Source organism: Bufo gargarizans, chromosome 1, assembly GCF_014858855.1.
Source record: "Bufo gargarizans isolate SCDJY-AF-19 chromosome 1, ASM1485885v1, whole genome shotgun sequence".
Lineage (NCBI taxonomy): Eukaryota > Metazoa > Chordata > Amphibia > Anura > Bufonidae > Bufo > Bufo gargarizans.
Window position 1 is genome coordinate 288,259,292 of NC_058080.1, and position 20,281 is coordinate 288,279,572.

A 20,281-nucleotide genomic window follows, 5' to 3' on the forward strand; every position below is an offset into this window, starting at 1 on the left:
CAAGACAGTGCTAGGCACTATACAAATAATCAGGTGCTCAGACCACAAAATCAAAACCAACCAATAAAGGGAAAAACACAAGAGACATGTGTATATGCAGGGAGCACTCCTCAGATCAATATAAAAAATATAAATATTTATTAAACGTGTTACATACAAAACAAGAGCTGAAAAATGATTTAAAAAACACTAAAAAAGTAGACAAAGTACAGTACACACAGAGAGGTGGGCCGTGATAAGCCAAACCCTCAGATATTCCTCCATTTGATCATATTAGTACACCATCATGCTATATACCCCTGGTAATACAAAATAAATATACAGGTTAGAGCCCCACAATATAATAAAGAAGATAATACAACACACAATCAGCGTTAAATGAAAAATATAAATGTACAAACTTGTAAACCCCTAAAGAAAAGATGAAAGTTAGCTAACAATAAAAAGTTATACAAGCACACAGATACGCAAAAATCCAACAGTGCAGGCTGTTTGTTACCACAGGTTACCATCGGTTTACCCAGAGCCGCGGTCACTTTGATATCACTAATGCCTTCTTGGTATTAAACACCTTGAAACGGGGCTGGATACAGTCCCAGGAGACCTAAGAGTGTAGTATATAACTTTTCAAGTCAATTCTGGGCACTATAGATTTGGGTCAAATTAGAAATGAATAAGATGTGAAAAGAATAGACAGAAAGATAGATAGCGATATATATTTGGTTCAAAACATAAAATCTTGTAGAGACTTTACCTGTCCTCGTCGTGTTTCACAGTTATGTAGATAGCTCAAGTGATAAATTTTCAGATTTAATGAGGCGAAATTTAAGTACTTCAAAAACATCTGCAAGTAAATAAAAAATAATAATAATAATAATGTTATCTTTATATTGCAAACAGTACACATTTTACTTCTATTCCATAGGAACATTTTGTTGAAGGGAGAACAAGACTGATAGAACTAGTCAGTGCAAAGCTTATTTCTTTTTATTTTCACATTGTTATGTTACTTAATTATTTTAAATTGTGTTTTGTTTACACATTTGTAATATTCATAATCTTTAATAAAAACTATAGTTTAAAAAAAAATACTTACATACAGATTCCTTATTTTCCTTATAAATATGAAAAGAGTGTAATCAATTTTAGTCTGCTGCTACACTCAATCCTTCCCCATTCGTTTCTATTAATTACACAGGGAGATGTGCTGCAGATAATCAAGCACCTTTTATTTTTAATGAAAGATCGCTCATCAAATGAGCATGTGCTAGTTTATTGGATAATTGGCAGTGCGATTATATGGGCAAACATTGTTGGTAATGTGAAGTGTGAACTTGGCCTTACTTAAGTATTAAAGCAGCTATTTCACTAAGACAACCTCTTTCCGTATGTCCTATTAATGCAAAAAAATATGTAATAGAGGGGTGTTCCCCTGCTGCACTGGCTTAGAAAGAGAGAGCATTTTTGTTGCTATATATTTAAATACTATATATAGTGTGTTCAGAGAGCACCTGAGGGGCCTGTGCAGAGAATTGGAGTTGTAGTGGCCCTGATACAGTGAGCTCCCTCAGACTTTTGCGCCATGGGGATCGTGAAGTGGAAAGGTAGTTTAAAGAATCAAGCCAGAAGTAAACGTATAACAGTTTCTCTTTTTTTTTATTTATTACAAAATAACTAATACTTTACTAATTTTACAAATTATGACACATAGCAGTTTCTGCCACCAGATGATGAGGTATAGTGGCTGTTTGGATGGCAGTTTAAAGGCACTTGCAGGTACCTGTGGATATAGGTGTCCACTATGTTACAGGCTTGATGTAAAAAACACATAACTATGCACGAAAAACATTTGCAAATACCCACAGGTTTGGGGTACTGCGTGTGTATAAACTATGCTGCCCATAATTATTTATACCCCAGGCAAATTTTGACTTAAAATTACTTTTATTCAACCAGCAAGTAATTTTTTGATGGGAAATCACATATGTGTCTCCCAAAAGATAATAAGACGACGTACAAGCGGCATTATTGTGTGGGAAAAAAAAAAAAAACATTTCTCAGCTTTTATTTACATTTGAGCAAAATGTGTCCAGTCCAAAATTATTCATACCCTTCTCAATAATCAATAGAAAGCCCTTTATTGGCTATTACAGCAATCAAACACTTCCTATAATTGCAGACCAGCTTTTTGCATGTCTCCACAGGTATTTTTGCCCATTCATCTTTAGCAATGAGCTCCAAATCTTTCAGGTTGGAGGGCCTTCTTGCCCTCACCCTGATCTTTAGCTCCCTCCACAGATTCTCAATTGGATTCAAGTCTGGACTCTGGCTGGGCCACTCCAAAACGTTAATGTTGTTGTCTGCTAACCATTTCTTCACCACTTTTGCTGTGTGTTTTGGGTCATTGTCATGCTGAAATGTCCACTGGTGCCCAAGGCCAAGTTTCTCTGCAGACTGCCTGATGTTGTCGTTGAGAATCCTCATGTATTGTTGCTCTTTTTTCATGGTGCCGTTTACTGTGATTAGGTTCCCTGGTCCATTGGCTGAAAAACACCCCCAAAGCATTAGGTTCCCACCACCATGTTTGACAGTGAGGATGGTGTTCTCTGGGTTGAAGGCTTCTCCTTTTTTATGCCAAATGAAGGAAACATCATTGTGACCAAACAATTCAATTTTTGTTTCATCTGACCATAACACAGAAGACCAGAAGTCTTCTTCTTTGTCCAGATGAGCTTTTGCAAAGGCTAAGCGAGCTTTTGTGTGCCTTATCTTGAGAAGTGACGTCCTCCTTGGTCTGCATTGTGCAGTGTCCGTTGGATTGTCTGCCTTGAGACATTGCCACCAGCAGAGCCCAGATTCACCAGAATGGCCTTCGTGGTGATCCTTGGATTTTTTTTCACCTAACTATCCTCCTGGCCAGCACAGGTGTCACTTTTGGCTTCCGACCACGTCCTCTGAGATTTCCCACAGTGCGGAACATCTTGTATTTTTTGCTCAAATATAAATAAAAGCTGAGAAATGTATTTCTTTTCCACAATAATGCCTCTTGTACATCGTCTTATTATCTTTTGGGAGACACCTATGTCATTTTCCGTCAAAAAATTACTTGCTAGTTGAATAAAAGTAACTTTAAGTCAACATTTGCCAGGGGCATGAATAATTATGGGAAGCACTGTACACCCAGTGTGTGAGTATTATTAACCATGGTATCCATTATTAACCATGCAGAACATTAAATCTTAATTTCTGGGCAGCAGATTGTGCTGTGTAAAAAGGAACCTGATACTCAGAAACAATGAATATGCATGAGGATGAGCAATTGCAGTAGCCATCTCTCATCCCCATACAATGAAGGTGATTGCTGAATGTAAATGCAGCTCTTTCCTCCTCTGACAAGCAGAACATTTTTGGCAATGGACCGTCCTTTCCAGATAATTGCCTGCTAAGTCGGCACACGTAAATGCGTCCTAAGACACAGAAAGATTAACCCCCTCCCGAATTGCACTGTACATGTACAGCTCAGCGGGAAGTGACTTCCCGACACGCACTGTACAAGTAACGGCAAGTTGATCAAGTGGGTGCAGGAGCCTGATCACCAGTCCCCTGCTGCATCTGCCGGCATCACGCAAAACGCTAATCTTCTTTCTTCTATCTTCATTCAGCAGGACCTGCGTTGACGTCACCGCGCTTACCACGTGGTGAGCGTGATTACGCCATCAAAGGTCATTTTGCAGGTCCTGAAAGAAGAAGAAAGAAGACATGCCGGCTGCGCGAACAAGAGGATGAAGTGAGTTAATTTATTTTTAATTTTTTAACCCCTTAAACCACATTTTAGTAAGCATTCTGTATTAAGCATGCTATTATTTTCCTTTATAACCATGGTATATGGTGAAAATAATACAGTAAATTGACTGAATTTACTAACATCGTCCCCTAGCAACCATGTGTGAAAATTACACCGCATCCGCACTTGCTTGCGGATGCTATACGATTTTCACGCACCCCCATTCATTTCTATGGGGCCTGCGTTGCGTGAAAAACGCAGAATATAGAACATGCTGCGATCTTCATGCAACGCACAAGTGATGCGTGAAAATCACTGCTCATGTGCACAGCCCCATAGAAATGAATGGGTCCAGATTCAGTGCGGGTGCAATGTGTTCACCTCACGCATTGCACCCGCACAAATTCTTGCCCGTGTGAAAGGGGCCTTCTGGAATGTATTGGATAACACTGACAGCATTCACACGGGCGTCATGTTTTTGGCCAGGATAAGATGCGGGTGCGTCGTGGGAAAATGCAAGATTTTTCAGCGCGAATGCAAAACATTTTAATGCGTTTTGCACGCGCGTGAGAAAAATCGGCTTGTTTGGTACCCAAACCCCAACTTCTTCAAAGAAGTTCGGGTTTGGGTTAGGTGTTGTGTAGATTGTATTATTTTCCCTTATAACATGGTTATAAGGGAAAATAATAGCATTCTTAATACAGAATACATAGTACAATAGGGCTTGAGGGGTTAAAAATAAATAAATTTAACTCACCTTAATCCAATTGTTCGCGCAGCCGGCATCTCTTCTGTCTTCATCTATGAGGAAAAGAACCTTTGATGACATCACTATGCTCATCACATGGTCCATCACATGATCTACCACCATGGAGATGGATCATGTGACGGACCATGTGATGAGCGCAGTGACGTCATCACAGGTCCTTTTCCTACTGCACAGCAAAGATGAAGACAGAAGAGAAGCCGGGCTGCGCGAACAAGTGGATTAAGGTGAGTTAAATTATTTAAATTTATTTTAACCCCTCCAGCCCTATTGTACTATGCATTCTGTATTAAGAATGCTATTATTTTCCCTTATAACCATGTTATAAGGGAAAATAATAATGATCGGGTCTCCATCCCGATCGTCTCCTAGCAACCATGCGTGAAAATCGCACCGCATCTGCACTTGCTTGAAGATGCTTGCAATTTTCATGCGTTTCGTGAAAAATGCACAAAATAGAACTTGCTGCGATTTTCACACATCGCAGAAGTGATGCGTGAAAATCACTGCTCATGTGCACAGCCCCATAGAAATGAATGGGTCCGGATTCAGTGCGGGTGCAATACGTTCACCTCACGCATTGCACCCGCGTGGAAAACCCGCCCGTGTGAAAGGGGCCTAAGGGTTGACACAGGCTCGCCTGCAAGGGGCCTTAAAAAAAAGTCGGTTTTGGAAATTTTCTTAAAAGTTTTAAAACTTAGTTCTAAAGCTTCTAACAGCCTACAAAAATTAATTGACATTTACAAAGTGATGCCAACAGAAAATAGACATATGTGGAATGTAAAGTAATGAAGTCACAATCATAATCTGTCTTAAAAGCAGAAAAATTTTAATTTAGAAAATAGTGGGGGGGGGGGGGGGGTTCTGTAAATGTTGGATTTTTGGATGAAGTACAATGTGTCACTAGAAAACAGAATCTTTAGAATTAGTTGGATAAGTAATAGTGTTCCAAAGTTATTACAACATAAAATGATATGTCAGATTTGCTAAATTTGACAGTGTCAGGAAGGGGAAAATGGCTTTTTCCTGAAGGGGTTAGGATTATTATAGTCTTTACCCATTTTATTCCATTTTCCACTGGAGCCTTTTCCTTCACACTACTACTTTTTTAAAAGGTTTTGTGCAGGTGGTATGTATTGATGACCTATCTGAGTGTCAGGAGTTCAACACCTATCACTTCTGCAGATCAACTGTTTGAAGAGGAGGTGACGCTCCATGCGAGTGCTGCTTCCTCTTCATTACATTGTGTCGTCTCCCTTGCAGCAGCTGCGCAGTGTAATTGCAAGTGAATGGAGCGAGTACTTGTGATTACACTGCCCTTCCAAGACGAGGAGTGTAATGAAGACGATGTAGCACTCTTATGGAGCACCGCTTCCTCTTCAAATAGCTGATTGAAGTCAGACCCCTGTCGATCAGATATTGATTACCTATCCTAAGGATAGGTCATCTAAATATGTTGCCTGCACAACCCATTTAACCTTCATCTACCATGTTTATTGACTCCGAAGCTCCATCACAGTGATGGAAAGTCTCATAGAAGCTGCTATGTCTGCTACCCATGCAGAGAGTAGATGCTATGTCCACCTTTGCAACCATTTTCATAACGGTTTGGGTATACAGCTCTAGGCAGACCTATGCATCTCCATGGTAACAGACAACAAATACACCCATTTAGTAGGTTACCAATATACATGTTGTAGGTTACCAGGAATTATGGAACAGACGGTAGAAAATATGACTGCAGAATCAGACTATACAGGTTTTATTTGTTGTCTCTTGGAGACACTTGGGTTTGGGACGGTTACTTTATTTTTCATTTTAGACGGCACAATGAAAAAAGGATTGTGATTGTAAGTGCTTTGCATTTTATAAAGCATTTGGGACATATACACTTCACTATCCATCACTAATCAGTCTGACCCAGATCAAAAGGCAGATATCTGTCTGCTTTATTCTTGACCACTGACTTTGCTAATAAATGGACTTGGCCTCAATGAATTCATTGGTATAATTGACTTGTCTTCCAAGAATCCCTTTAGTGAGCTCAGGATAATTCAGTTATAGTGATAGATACATAGATGGACATATTGCTCTGACCCAGACATCACTAAGCTTACAAGTACATTCTACACGAGTAATTCCATTTAGATCAGTTAATTTGCTCCCAAAAACAAACCGGCTAATGTATAAATGAAGTGGGGCAGCTTGAAGGGGAAAATGAACATGTTCACATTTATACCACCTGGTCCTGTCAATCGAAGTGCAGAGGACATGGCAGTTGCAGAGAGAGCAGAGCCTCTAGGTGTAATGGTAACACCCCCTGTTGCTCCTAGAAGCTCATTTGCATATATATTAAAACTTCATTTTTCTCTGCAATAAGGCATATACGAGCTATGGGACCAACACAGATGCCCTCAGCTGCCAAGCGCACATGTAACGGGTCAGCCGGTGTCATAGGTAAAAATCTGCTGACAGATGCCCTCAAAGTTCTCGGATAGCAGTACAGTAAGTGGCACAACAGTTCATTAAAACTACATTTTAGGTGTTTGCTTTTTTTGGAATCATTGGATTTCTTTTTAAAAATTTTATCAAATAAAAATAAAGGAAAATATTATTTTTAGTCACATTTATTTAGAAGAACGGAACAATGGGTTAAATGGAATAAGCTCTACCCTGTCTCTCATTCCTCAGGTTTCATATCACCAAAATGGGCTGTATCTATGGCAGCTAGAGTACTGAAAATCACACAATAAAAACTACCTGTGTGAAGTAGACAAAGGTAGAATCAATTTCAGTTAAAACATACTTACATCTTCGTCCTTTTTAGTAAAGGAGGAACCATCAGTTTTGTTGACTGCCATAATAACGGCCACTACATCTTTTCCATTCATAATAGGTGTAGCCAGTACACTCTTTGTATTATAATCTGTAAGTTCATCTGCAAATTTGCTGTATTTTGTATTCTAGGTAGAAGTGAAAGAAAATATTTTAGTCAAACACTGCATTGACAAATAAAGTCATGAGCTACCTGGCCTAGTGATAGAGTAGCTAAAGGAACACTAAAGTTAGAAATAAATCATAAACAGGAGATATTCTTACCCCCATTGTTTGTCAGTCTGTAGCATGTTTCTTATAGAAATCATGCAGCTCTCCCGCTGATCTCTTCCATCTTTGAATGATGTCTGACTGAAAGAGTAGTGGGGCTTAAAGAGTTGGCCTATCTTATACTGTGGAGGCATATTCTTCGGATATGCCATCAAAGCCAGATTGATGTAGGTCCCACCTCTGAAACCCATTCCTATCTTCAGAACAGGGACCCCAAAGTGAAGGAAAGCTCACATGTGTGGGTGCTCTCCATTCACTGCTATAGGAGTTCCGAAAATAACCAAGAAAGTGCACTTGGCTATTTTCACAAGTCCCATAGCAGTGAATGGAAAGCACACCAAACATGCACAGCCACTATGGGACTGCCGAAAATAAGCCAGGACGTAGCAATTTTTAGACCTCCAATATTGGCGAATGGGGTGGCCGCGCTTGCACAGTGAGCTTTCCTTCACTTTGGGGGGCTCTTTGTGGAGATAGGTGCAGATCCCAGAGGTGAAATCCGCACCTATCTGACATCATAGTGATATACCATCAATGTTATAGATGGGAATACCCCTTTAATGATTATTTTATCCTAATGCATACAGGGTACAACAGGGAGGCTCATGCCCCAGTCATCCACAGCCAGACAAATGACACTGAAGAGGAAGAGGGGGCACTGGAATTGAGAAGATAAAAGGAGGGAGTGCTGAGCTATTTTTTTTTAGGTTGCGTGCATTTTTGTGCATTTAATGTTTCCTTAGGTCCCTTAAAGTAAAATGTTATACATTGGATTGTAGGAAGTCGGTGGTGTACATAGTGGAGGGGGGCTCTATAGCACGAATCAGTGGGGGACACTCCTTGTGTTAGTATATGCTAAATTAAAGTCTCCAGACGGAAGAAACCAGGGCCAATAATCTCCTTTTTCGCATCCTTTAATGTAGAGAAGGGTACCATGAGCCTGAGGCCATTATTTCCTGCTTTGTATGCTATTGTGGCAGCAGAAATGGGACGAGAAACCACAGTATTACAGAAGAAAGCATATGAGGAAAATCTGATCTAAGCTACCTCTCCATGGATCCCATAGCAGATACATGGACTGCTTCTATAGCGTTACGCCTATTTATTTAAAGCATTGCATTTTACTCATTTGGGATTAAATACATTTTTTTCAGTAGGTCTTTATTAAAAATGTTAAGCCGTTTCTGAGATATAAGGTTAAAAATTGCTGGCTGTCAGTTTTTCTGACATGCATATGTAGCTCTTTTCTCTGATCTCCTGACCTCATAAACACTCATTATAGCTGAATTCTTGTCAACCGATAAGAATATAACTTCAATAAGTCTTTATGTATTTATATGGCTCGAATTATCTTAAATGGGAGCTATATAACTATAAATGCTGGTGGAAGCCTGAATTTAACTAAAGGCTATGTCCACTTTTCAACCAGCTTGTTGTTGCTCCAATGCATCTAATATGGAATAAAAAAATAAAAAAAAGCCAAAAAAGGGGGTCAGCACATACCAAACCGCAGTAGCACATTGCTATGGCAGGGAACAACATTAAAAGCCAAAAACATGCAATGCGACAATAAACTGCAATATAGAGTGCAAAATTGCATAATAATAACAAGTGCTACACTATAAGTGCGAGATACTTGGCAAATCGTTTTGTACAAAATTATTTGAGCCCTACCTGTTAGGTGCCATGACGGCTACCATACACTTCAGGGAGTGCAGGTTACAAAGCAGGCCCACTCCACAACACCACCGTCGCCAAACGGCTACCAAGGATAGCAGTGAGAGTCCCTGAAGTGTATGGTAGCCGTCATGGCACCTAACAGGTAGTATTCAATGCAGGAACGTGGAACCTACACTCCCTGAAGTGTATGGTAGCCGTCATGGCACCTAACAGGTAGAATTTAGCATAGGAACCCGTCTAACAGAGATCGCCTTGACGCTCGGCAGACGGGCTCAAATAATTTTGTACAAAACGATTTGCCAAGTATCTCGCACTTATAGTGTAGCACTTGTTATTATTATGCAATTTTGTACTCTATATTGCAGTTTATTGTCGCATTGCATGTTTCTGTCTTTTAATGTTGTTCCCTGCCATAGCAATGTGCTACTGTGGTTTGGTATGTGCTGAATGACCCCCTTTTTGGGCTTTTCTTTGCAGTTTGTACTGGAGGTGTGGCTGCCTCCTCAGTCATGCACTCCTGACCACCCTGTCTGCCCTATAGGCTGATTTTAATTAGTGTTAGTACATAGTCAGGCCTGCTCCCCCTCACTCACTGAAGCCATGGCACCAGGAGTGAGATAGTTTGTGGACTCTCACTGCAATCCTTGGTAGCCGTTTGGCGTCGGTGGTGTTGTGGAGTGGGCCTGCTGTGTAATCTGCACTCCCTGAAGTGTATGGTAGCCGTCATGGCACCTAACAGGTAGTATTCAATGCAGGAACGTGGAACCTACACTCCCTGAAGTGTATGGTAGCCGTCATGGCACCTAACAGGTAGTATTCAATGCAGGAACATGGAACCTACACTCCCTGAAGTGTATGGTAGCCGTCATGGCACCTAACAGGTAGAATTTAGCATAGGAACCCGTCTAACAGAGATCGCCTTGATGCTCGGCAGACGGGCTCAAATAATTTTGTATAATATGGAATAAAGCAACATTGCAATAAGTCTTCATTAAACGTTTCCTATGGTTTTGTGTCTCTAGCTCTCATGCAGGCTTATATGTCTCCATGGTAACCTGAAACAAACCCATTCATGATTCACTGCTTTCTGTGTTCCTGGATGGCGCCTCTTTTGCACTTGCATGTGTACATTTACTGTTCAGCACATGTGCAGAAGATAATCCGTCCACGGACAGCACAGAAATCACAGACATTAGTGGATCATGTCATCGCCATCTTGGCCCCTATGGACGCAGCAGCTGAAGATTGTCGTTCTTGCACAGCATACTGGTTGGGATCCAGGGGTCTTCTGCTGCATGGTGGGGATAATATGGGACCGATAAAGGGGAGTATGCCTGCAGGATCAGGCTACACAGGTTTTGTTAGTAGTCTGTTACTGTGGAAATGCATCGTTCTATATGGGAGCTGCAGACATATTTATGTTGCAAAGTTGATTGATTTCTCCTTTTAGATGCCTCAGGACAATAAAGTCTGTGAAAGTAGAAGATTTAGAGCTCTGTAATATATGTAAATAATGAAAATACTGTATATATTATGAGAAGACAGTACTGTTAGCGGACATATGTAACAGCGTTAACGTTTCTGAGCTGCTGCTCTGGCATTGTTTTTTTGTAGAACGCCTTCAAGCATTATTGTTGGTTGAGTGAACTCTACTGGGGCTGTTTTGGGGTCCCTATGAAGGCACTTGACCTGTATTTGTGAGCAGGATTTACATAGAGACACATCTCAAGCCTCCCTGATGAGTCTTAAAAGTAGGCAAGTATGGTGTAATCTTCATATGAAATGCCCTTTGCTGTCTGCAGATTTTATATTGTTACAGTTTAGATAAACTCAAGCAAATGCACTAAAATGGACTGAATGTTGGGCTGGAAAACGGCAGCCTGGTTGTGAGAAGATAAACCTGTATAACCTAAGTTAAGTCTATCAAATGCAACATCTACATGGAATGGGAGATCAGCACTGCATGACTGGTTGAGGTAGATGCATTATGATAGAAATTAGCATTTTTATATCGTTGTCTTTCAAATATTCTGGAACTACAAAACTGCTCCATGGATTCGACAGATACCCGAGACCCCTCTTTCGAACATGATTAACTTAGTTACCAGAAATATACAGTGTATAGAGAGCTCTAAGGCTGGGTTCAGACCTGAGTGTTTTACAGCGCGTTCCCGTCAATCGCGCATACAGAGCGTACGTTCAAGTATGCTCGGGTCTGAACCCAGCGTAAATTATCACTAATCCAGGCAAAAGGAATTAGTACTCCGCCTGGCTCACTTATGTTGGGGGATGCAATGAGATGTTTGGAAAATGCAACAAATAGTCAAATAATGACTATGAAGATAAAAATATTCCAGGCTTTATTTCAGTCTTCCATTAAAATCCAGCACGGAATAAATACCGCTTATGCATTTCAAGCGATTAAGATATGTGCACATTTTATACAGGCAATAGCCAATCTGAACAGCATTTAAAATACCATTGGGGGCACAATAGTAGTAAGAGGGGATATGTTTCGTCAAAGTGACAGGTACCACGCCCCTTTTACACGCCCCCTTTTATATAGCTTGATATAAATTTTATATAAAATTTATAGTGTTTGATATAAAGTTTATAGTTTGATATAAAGTTTATATCGCTTGATATTAAGTTTATATAGATTGATATTGTTTGATATAAAGAGTATTCGTCCCTTTTAAAATTTATACGTCTAGCTATTAAAATTTATAGTGCGAGCTATTAAAATTTATAGTGTTTGCTATTAAAATTTATAGGTCTAGCTATTAAAATTTATAGGTCTAGCTATTAAAATTTATAGTGCGAGCTATTAAAATTTATAGTGTTTGCTTTTAAAATTTATAGGTTTAGCTATTAAAATTTATAGTGTTTGCTTTTAAAATTTATAGGTCTAGCTATTAAAATTTATAGGTCTAGCTATTAACATTTATAGTGTTTGCTTTTAAAATTTATAGTGCGAGCTATTAAAATTTATAGTGTTTGCTATTACATTTATAGTGTTTGATATTAAAATGTATAGTGCCTGATATTTTAATATAATAGTATTAAAATCAAACGATGACAAATATAATTCGGTTAAAAAGCTTTATTCATTTTGTTATTTGCAACATTCACGTAGGGACAGGCACGTTTGCTTGTAATTACAGCATCGTATACATAAGCGTTTAATGCGCTTTGTTACAAATGATCGCACAATACAGTCATTTTTTCTGCTCAATGGCAGGCAGATCTTGTGTCGATGATGGATTTTTCTAAAGAAAATAATGGTGTAAAATACCTGCTGACGGTCGTTGATATTCTATCTAAATATGCCTGGGTTTCGGTCCTTTCAAATAAGTCCGGTGCTACCGTGGCTACCGCTTTTGAGCAGATATTTAAGTTAAGCGGCCGAACCCCCCGAAAGCTCCAGACTGATCGGGGCCGTGAGTTTATAAACAAACCTATGAGACGTCTTTGTGAAATCTATAAAATACATTATTTTTTAACTGCAAACGCTGTTAAGGCAGCGTTGGTCGAGCATTTTAATAGAATGCTGAAAACTAAAATGTGGCGCTATCTTAGAGAACAAAACACGTACAGCTACATCGACAAGTTACAAGACTTGGTGTATAGTTATAACCACACATACCACAGAACTATAAGGCGTTGACCCGTCGATGTGACAAAAGAGAACTCTTTAACCAATTGGAAAAATATCTACGGGTGCTACGGTACTATTAAAAAAGTTAAACAGGTATTAAAAATAGGTGATCACGTCAGAATTGTTTGTTATAAGGGTGTTTTTACAAAGGGGTATGAACAAACCTATACGGACGAGATATTTAAAATTCACGCTGTAAACACTAGGGGCCTCAGACCCCTTTATAAGCTGAAAGACCTGTCCGATGAGTTCATTGAAGGCTCGTTCTACCCGGAAGAAGTCCAAAAAGTAACTCTCGACAAGCTACGCGTTTACAGGATAGAAAAAATACTGAAAAAGAAGAAAGTTCGGGGTAAAATGTTGTGTTTTGTAAAGTGGATAGGTTACCCTGACAAGTTTAACTCTTGGGTGCCTGAAAAACAGTTGATGCGTCTGTAAACTATAGAGGACAGATCGTTTTTTTTATCACGCTGCCCTGCAACGCCTCCGCCAAACTTTATCCCGAAAACAGCATCGCCGATTACACCACTAAGTTAGCAAAAGCGCTGCGTCTTCGCGGCCCTTACGAAGTGGCTTTAGTGGAGATTCAGTATCAACATACGTGGGAAACCTTTGGCCCCGGAGATGGTGTATTCTACATCGCACAGCGCGACGAGACGATCAGCGAGCTTTTTGTTAAATCGGGTTATTACTCCAATATGCAAGATCTTATCAAAGCCATTAATAGCAAACTTGAATCTATAAAAATACCCCCCGATCAATTGCGTCTAAGATACGACGATATTGACAGAACCGTTTATGTACTGAATTCACCAGCATACAAGTTCATGCCTTGTGTGAAGTTGGGGAATGTCAAGAATGTCGACACCGAGCACATCACTCTCCGCTACAAAGGACCCGGCTTACCTGTTTTAGAACATCATGTTGGTGGTATAAAGGGGCTTGCTCTAGTTTCATCAAAAGTTTCATCAAAAGAGAAAAAAATTAATTCCGATATTAAAGCCGGTTTTTATACATTGTTTGTATGTACCGATATCGTCCAACATCAACTTGTTGGCGATAGTTACGTCCAACTTTTAAGAACTGTCGAGTTAGGCGGTAAAAATGGTGATATAGTCACGCAAAAGTATCACCGTCCGGACTATATACCTGTTTGTAAACATCATTTTGACACGGTTACAATATCGATACTGACGGATCAGGCTAAACCTGTTAAATTCAAATACGGTAAGACTATTGTGCGATTACACTTTAGACCGCGGGCGGTGACGACGCACTAAAATGTTGTCCCAGAGAGTGTACGGTGACCCGGACACGTATACGCATTATTACATAACGCAAGCCGGTCATGGCTTGGACGGCTTTCACGGTACTGAATTCATGCATGGTTCTGGACTCGCTGGGTTATTTCGGGGTCTGTTCCGCCGTGTCGTTCCCCTATTTAAGAAAGGTGTGGAGCTTGCAAAACCTCACGTGAAATCAGCCGCCCGTAACATCGCTAAAGACGTCACTACGTCACTACGGCTTCGACAGCCTTTATGGATCGTAGAAATAGGTCGGCTCAGAACCAGGAGGGCTCTGGTGTCGTACAAATACGTAAAAAAATGCGTAAAAGAAAACGTGAACGCGCTGCCATTGTCTTACCAACTTTTATGAATAAAATAGCACAACCTAAGAGATGTCGCCGCCAGAAAACAAGAAGTCGCTCACCGAGTGACATCTTCTAGGCAGCCGCTATGGCTTTCGTGCATGACGCATCCGCCGAGTACGTCAAATCAGAGCTGGATATCTTTCAAATACCCCCTACCCAAACAAGCATTGAAAAATCGCTTTATGTAGAGGTGCAGCCAATCGCAGCAATCACTGACAATGCCCCTTTGGAATTCTACATCACGGGCAGCAGGGGGATATTATTACGACCTTAATAACACATTGTTACACGTCGTTTGCAAAATCGTTAGTCCTGATAACACACCCATACCAGAAGTATCCCGCGTTGCACTTATTAACTACCCTATAGCGAGTCTTTTTAATCAACTGGATATAACGCTCGGCGACACGTTGATTTCAAGAAACGACAACTCTTATACGTATAGAGCGTATATAGAGTCCCTAATAAATTATTATTCACAAACTTTAGTGTCCCAATTTACAGCCGGTTTATTCTATAAAGACACAGCGGGACATCATTATGACCGGGTTCTCGACGGGCTCGCACTATAAATTTTAATAGCTCGCACTATACATTTTAATAGCTTGCACTATAAATTTTAATAGCAAACACTATAAATTTTAATAGCTCGCACTATAAATTTTAATAGCTAGACCTATAAATTTTAAAAGGGACGAATACTCTTTATATCAAACAATATCAAGCGATATAAACTTAATATCAAGAGATATAAACTTTATATCAAACTATAAACTTTATATCAAACACTATAAATTTTATATAAAATTTATATCAAGCTATATAAAAGGGGGCGTGTAAAAGGGGCGTGGTAACTGTCACTTTGACGAAACATATCCCCTCTTACTACTCACAATTAATAACATACAACCAACTCCTCATTAAATAGCAAAATACTGCACAATAGTCAAATTGAATACAAAACAATAGCAATGTTATTATTTAGAATTTTACACACAACTGACAAAGAAAGTTAGGGTAGGTTCACATGTGCGGCACCTAACTCTGGTAGTCTTATAGAAGTCAGATGAACAGGTTGCCGGAGTTACCATATCGGACACCACCACACACAGCAGAACGCTGGCATTTATGCCGGAAAAACGCTGGATCCCCGTTGAATCCCATTATAGTCAATAAGGATTCGGGGGTGTTTGGCGGTATATGTTGGTGCCAGGCTATGCCAGATACGGTAACTCCAGTAGTCTGTTCCTCTTCTGGAAAAGACTACCCGACTTAAGTGTCAGAGATATGAATGTAGCTTTATAAGATGCCCATTAAAAACACATTGGATAGTGGGAAAATGCAGCAAGGGAAGCATCAGATAAATATATTTATGTTCACATTCGTTCACATTCATATGGACAGAGATTAACCTCCTGAATAGAATAAACATTAAAATATAACTTTTGAGTTTCTTATTAAAAATCCGTGGCTAAACCACATTCTAAATCGTCCGTGATAGAGCCGGAGGCTGCAGCCTGCACACGCACCATCAGTACCGTGCAGCATTCTTTACTTGACCTGTGTAATACGAGGCACTCACTCCTGATGAAGCGCTGCAATAGACTTATAGCAGCGCAAAAAGGCGTCAAGTGGAATGCTACAAATTGCTGGAAGAGGGGTAGAGATCCTGCATGCAACTTTAACTAGTGCAGCCATCTCCAGCAACTGATTGTGCTGGTTTGGCTGATGGCAGTGAGCTCTTTTTTGACAGAGGTGTTATAATTAGGTGTGTTTCTCCAAGGACAGGAAGCACTGCGAGCGTTTATCTGTCCGATAATACGCAGGGAAGATGATCAGATCTGACAGTGGTGTCCCTCTGTGTAGGATCCTACCCCATTAGATGTTAGGCTAGGTGACAGCGCATAACAGGTTGTTCCAGCTAGTACGTACAAGAAACCACATCATTCCCTGTTTGGTGGGTAGGGAGCATAAAGGAACCAAACATATGCTTCCTGTGATATATATTAATCCTCTAACCAGCCTGAAACTGATTTACATTGTGGTTTAGTCACAGATTTTTAATAAGAAACAAAAGTTATATTTTAACATTTTCTCTATTCAGGCGGTTAATCTCTACTATCCTTTAAACGTAAAACTTAATATCACTATCAGTTGACCAATTGTTCAAATGGGCAGGTCAAAACAATGATTCTGTATGGGGAGGAGCAATGGCATTAGCGATTGCTCCTTCTCATACTGTGGAGGAGATCGCTGCATGTAATAGCAGTGGTCGCCTTCACTGACGGGCAGACGATTGCCAGAAAGAATTGTTTCCTTTCTGACAATCGCCTGTTAAATTGTTCTGTGTAAAGGGGCCTTTAGTGAGACAACCAAACTGTTACTGGATAAGACCACACCATAACTGGGTAACAATACCGCTGACATAGGAATATAGTAGGATATGTAGCTGATAGGCTGCCATTGTAAAATACAGAAAAAACTAGACTATGTAGTTTTATTGTTTGGAATAGCCTGGTCAACTATTCATACTGCATACTGGACCAACAAAGGCCAAAAGGACATTTTTTTTTGCCTCTGTCGGGGGATTCGAGCTGCATGGATATGTTTGGTGTGTACACAGGGATCTTTTCCTGGGTATACATCAAATGTAGGCTCTGAATGTGATGGAAACAGAGGCCTTGAATCTATAGTACACATATGCAAGAAATGACGAAAGGATAGTGTTCGGGGGGGGGGGGCATACTGGGAGGAGTGGAAGAGCTGAAGCTGGTAAATGAGTGGCATAGGAGGAGACTGCGTAATAGGGCACAAGGAGAGCTACACATACACTGCCTGCATGGCACAGAAAGAGAGGGAAGGAGAGAGGTTGAAACCAGAGCTTCAGGAGTTAAACACAGTTGGACACACATAGGAGCTACAACTTCCAGAGGGTTGGGATCAACATCTGGGGACTGGAAGATGCTTCTACGTGCTGCTGACTTGTTTCCTCAGACGTGAGACTGATCATTTCTTACTGCAGAGAACATGGAGGAGCATTGAATGTCTTAGTCCCTCTCCCTCACTCACTACCATGCAACTTTTATTTGAAACCCACCTTCCCCACCTAAAAAGATATTACTATTAAGTCTGGTGGAGGTGAGGAGCGAGGGTGTGGTAAAAAAAATTATATGTGTAATCTTTAATATAAACAGCTAGTGCTGCCCTAGGAACTGGACCTCTAGTGCCTAGTGGTAAATACAGCCCTGCTGTCTAGCACTCCTCTTTGCTGCTTGATGTCACCCAATCAATACATTAAAGAGCACTCCAATTAGGAAATAATAAGGACTAAACGGAATTGTTTGTCTATTAAAATGGAGGTTGCTCCAATACAGCATGCCATCTTTATATTTCCATTATTAGAGAACTAATTTTATATTTCAAAATATAGATTTTGTATACCTATTTATATGTCTGTTGTTGGCACACTATTTCTAATGCCGTTCATTGATTGGCTACTACCTGTATAAAATGCGCGCTTGTCATTTGCTATGACTAAGAGCACCAAGCATGCATAAAATGTGTAAGTGGTAGTTATTTGGTGTTTGATTTTAATGGAAGCCTGAAAATAAGGCCTGGAATATTTGGATCATACAGGAACCTTTCTTCTGATTAATTATATGCAAAGTAGTGACATTGAAGAGACTAATCCAAAACTCCTAAAATGAAATAAGGATGGTCCCTGCTATACTGTGTGACATAAAACACTGAACAGCTTTTTCCAGCTGTTTTTCCATGTCATTAGGTTATTTTTCTTACTGTTTTAGTGGATTGCAAGTTACCACCATCTAAACAGCAAAGTCAGCAGTAATGTAATTTAATTACATAATCTCAAGGAACATGAAGATGATGATTACTTATATTATTATATAATTTCGAATAAAATTTCTTGACCAACCAAAGCATTTTTAACCAATTTTAGAACCTCATGATACACGTAGAAGTTGTAACATTATATTTGGACAAATGACATAGTAGAGTACAGGTATAGTTTTTTACATACCTCAGAAACGTCCTTGATGTTAATGGTTTTCTTTGTGTGTGCAACATGTCCTACAATGCCAATATCCAAAGGAAACACAATTTCGCTGTCAGGTGGTACCAGACAATCCTCTAATTTACTGTCCATCTGGATATTGAAAAGTCTTGTGGCTAACTCAGCAGTACCATTTCTTTGCCTGTACATGAAGAGACTACATCGATCTGCATGAATAAGACAACTGATTCTCCTTAGAGTCTTAAATACAACTTTTTCCATGTTTATACTTTCTTGCATGTCTTTTATAAGTTCAAAGAGGATTTCGCTTTCTTCTACCTGAACAAGTTCACGGAATGTAGCAAAATCAACAGCCAGACCTTTCCGGCCAAACGCAGTTGCTATAGTCTCTGGCTTGAGTTTCTTCTTGAAATATTTATCAGTGAATGCCGGATTCTTTTCCAAAAATGCCACCACATCCTCCTTTTTAAGACTCATTTTGAAAGATATCACCAAATTTACAAAGAATCTTTCTTGTATCAAATATTGTGGTTTAGGTGATGAGACCCAGGTTGACACTCTGTTAGTAACATGAGAATGTGTCAAGTGTGTATTAATCTCACTGTAATCAGCAAAGCATATACTTAATAATGCTGAAGGTGAGTCCTTGGGAGGACAGATCTGCTCAAGTCAAAAAGATCAGGTGACTCACGCTAAATCTTTCAATCACCTGTCATATTCTATCACTTCTGTTATAAATTTTGATACAAAATTCAAATTAACCAAACATGAAAAAGTACAGTATGCATCACTTTTCAGTCTCTGGTGTGACTTCAACCATGAACAGTATACGGTGCATACAGTTGGACTCATTAGATGTGTCTGTGCAATGCATCTTAAACCAAGCTACTTAGGATTTAATTAAACAGACACTCAGATGGTATTATCTGCAGCAGACATGTGTCTGTTATTTGCATTCACTGGTATGAATATTTCTAGTTCCAATATTAACATGTTAATATGCAATGTGTATATCAATATTAAATATGAATGTACATTACAAAATTATAAATCTATGTAATGTAATTATTACTTTACTGGTTAATTATGTACTGAACAATTCTCTTGCATTCTCTTGATAAGAATATACCAGTTTGCAAAGAAGGAAGTATTGTATAAGTAACTTCTAAACAGAACACAACACAATCTGGGTGTTGGAGTTTTCCTTTATACTTTTTTCATTGCCTCTATATAGAGATGAGAGAGCTTCTTGAAATTAGTTTCAGGTTTAATTCCAACAAATAGGTTAAAAAAAAATCCTTTCAGGTCTGAATTGATTCTACTTGAAAAAATTATGCCTTTTACAGGGGCAGATGCCTGCCTGTGTCTGTACGAATACATTATGTTAATGTCAGAAGAACAGGAGACCAGCAAAAAAGATCTCAGGGTAAAGCTCCATGTTCTTGGCTGTCAGGAGGGAGCTTAGTCACAGAGTTTCTATGTACAGGGGCAGAGCACAGAGGGGAAAGCTGCAGGACGTTTTAAAACGTGCTGTCAGAAATAGAGATCCACCTCCTGGACGTTTATAGTCAATGGGCAGACGGGAGGTGGTTAATCAAAAA

The 20,281-nt window shown here is 39.6% G+C and overlaps 1 protein-coding gene across 1 annotated transcript in view; it reads right to left on the minus strand.

The window, feature by feature from the left end:
- PDE6B (phosphodiesterase 6B) overlaps positions 1-19,166 on the minus strand; it is a 103,433-nt gene extending 84,267 nt beyond the window's left edge. The window contains exons 1-3 of the mRNA XM_044278160.1: positions 18,687-19,166; positions 7,361-7,513; positions 755-844 (exon numbers count right to left, since the gene is read on the minus strand). Coding sequence (XP_044134095.1) covers positions 755-844; positions 7,361-7,513; positions 18,687-19,157 — 714 coding nt within the window. The 5' untranslated portion in view covers positions 19,158-19,166. The remainder of the gene's footprint in view (positions 1-754; positions 845-7,360; positions 7,514-18,686) is intronic.
- Positions 19,167-20,281: the final 1,115 nt, after the last annotated feature.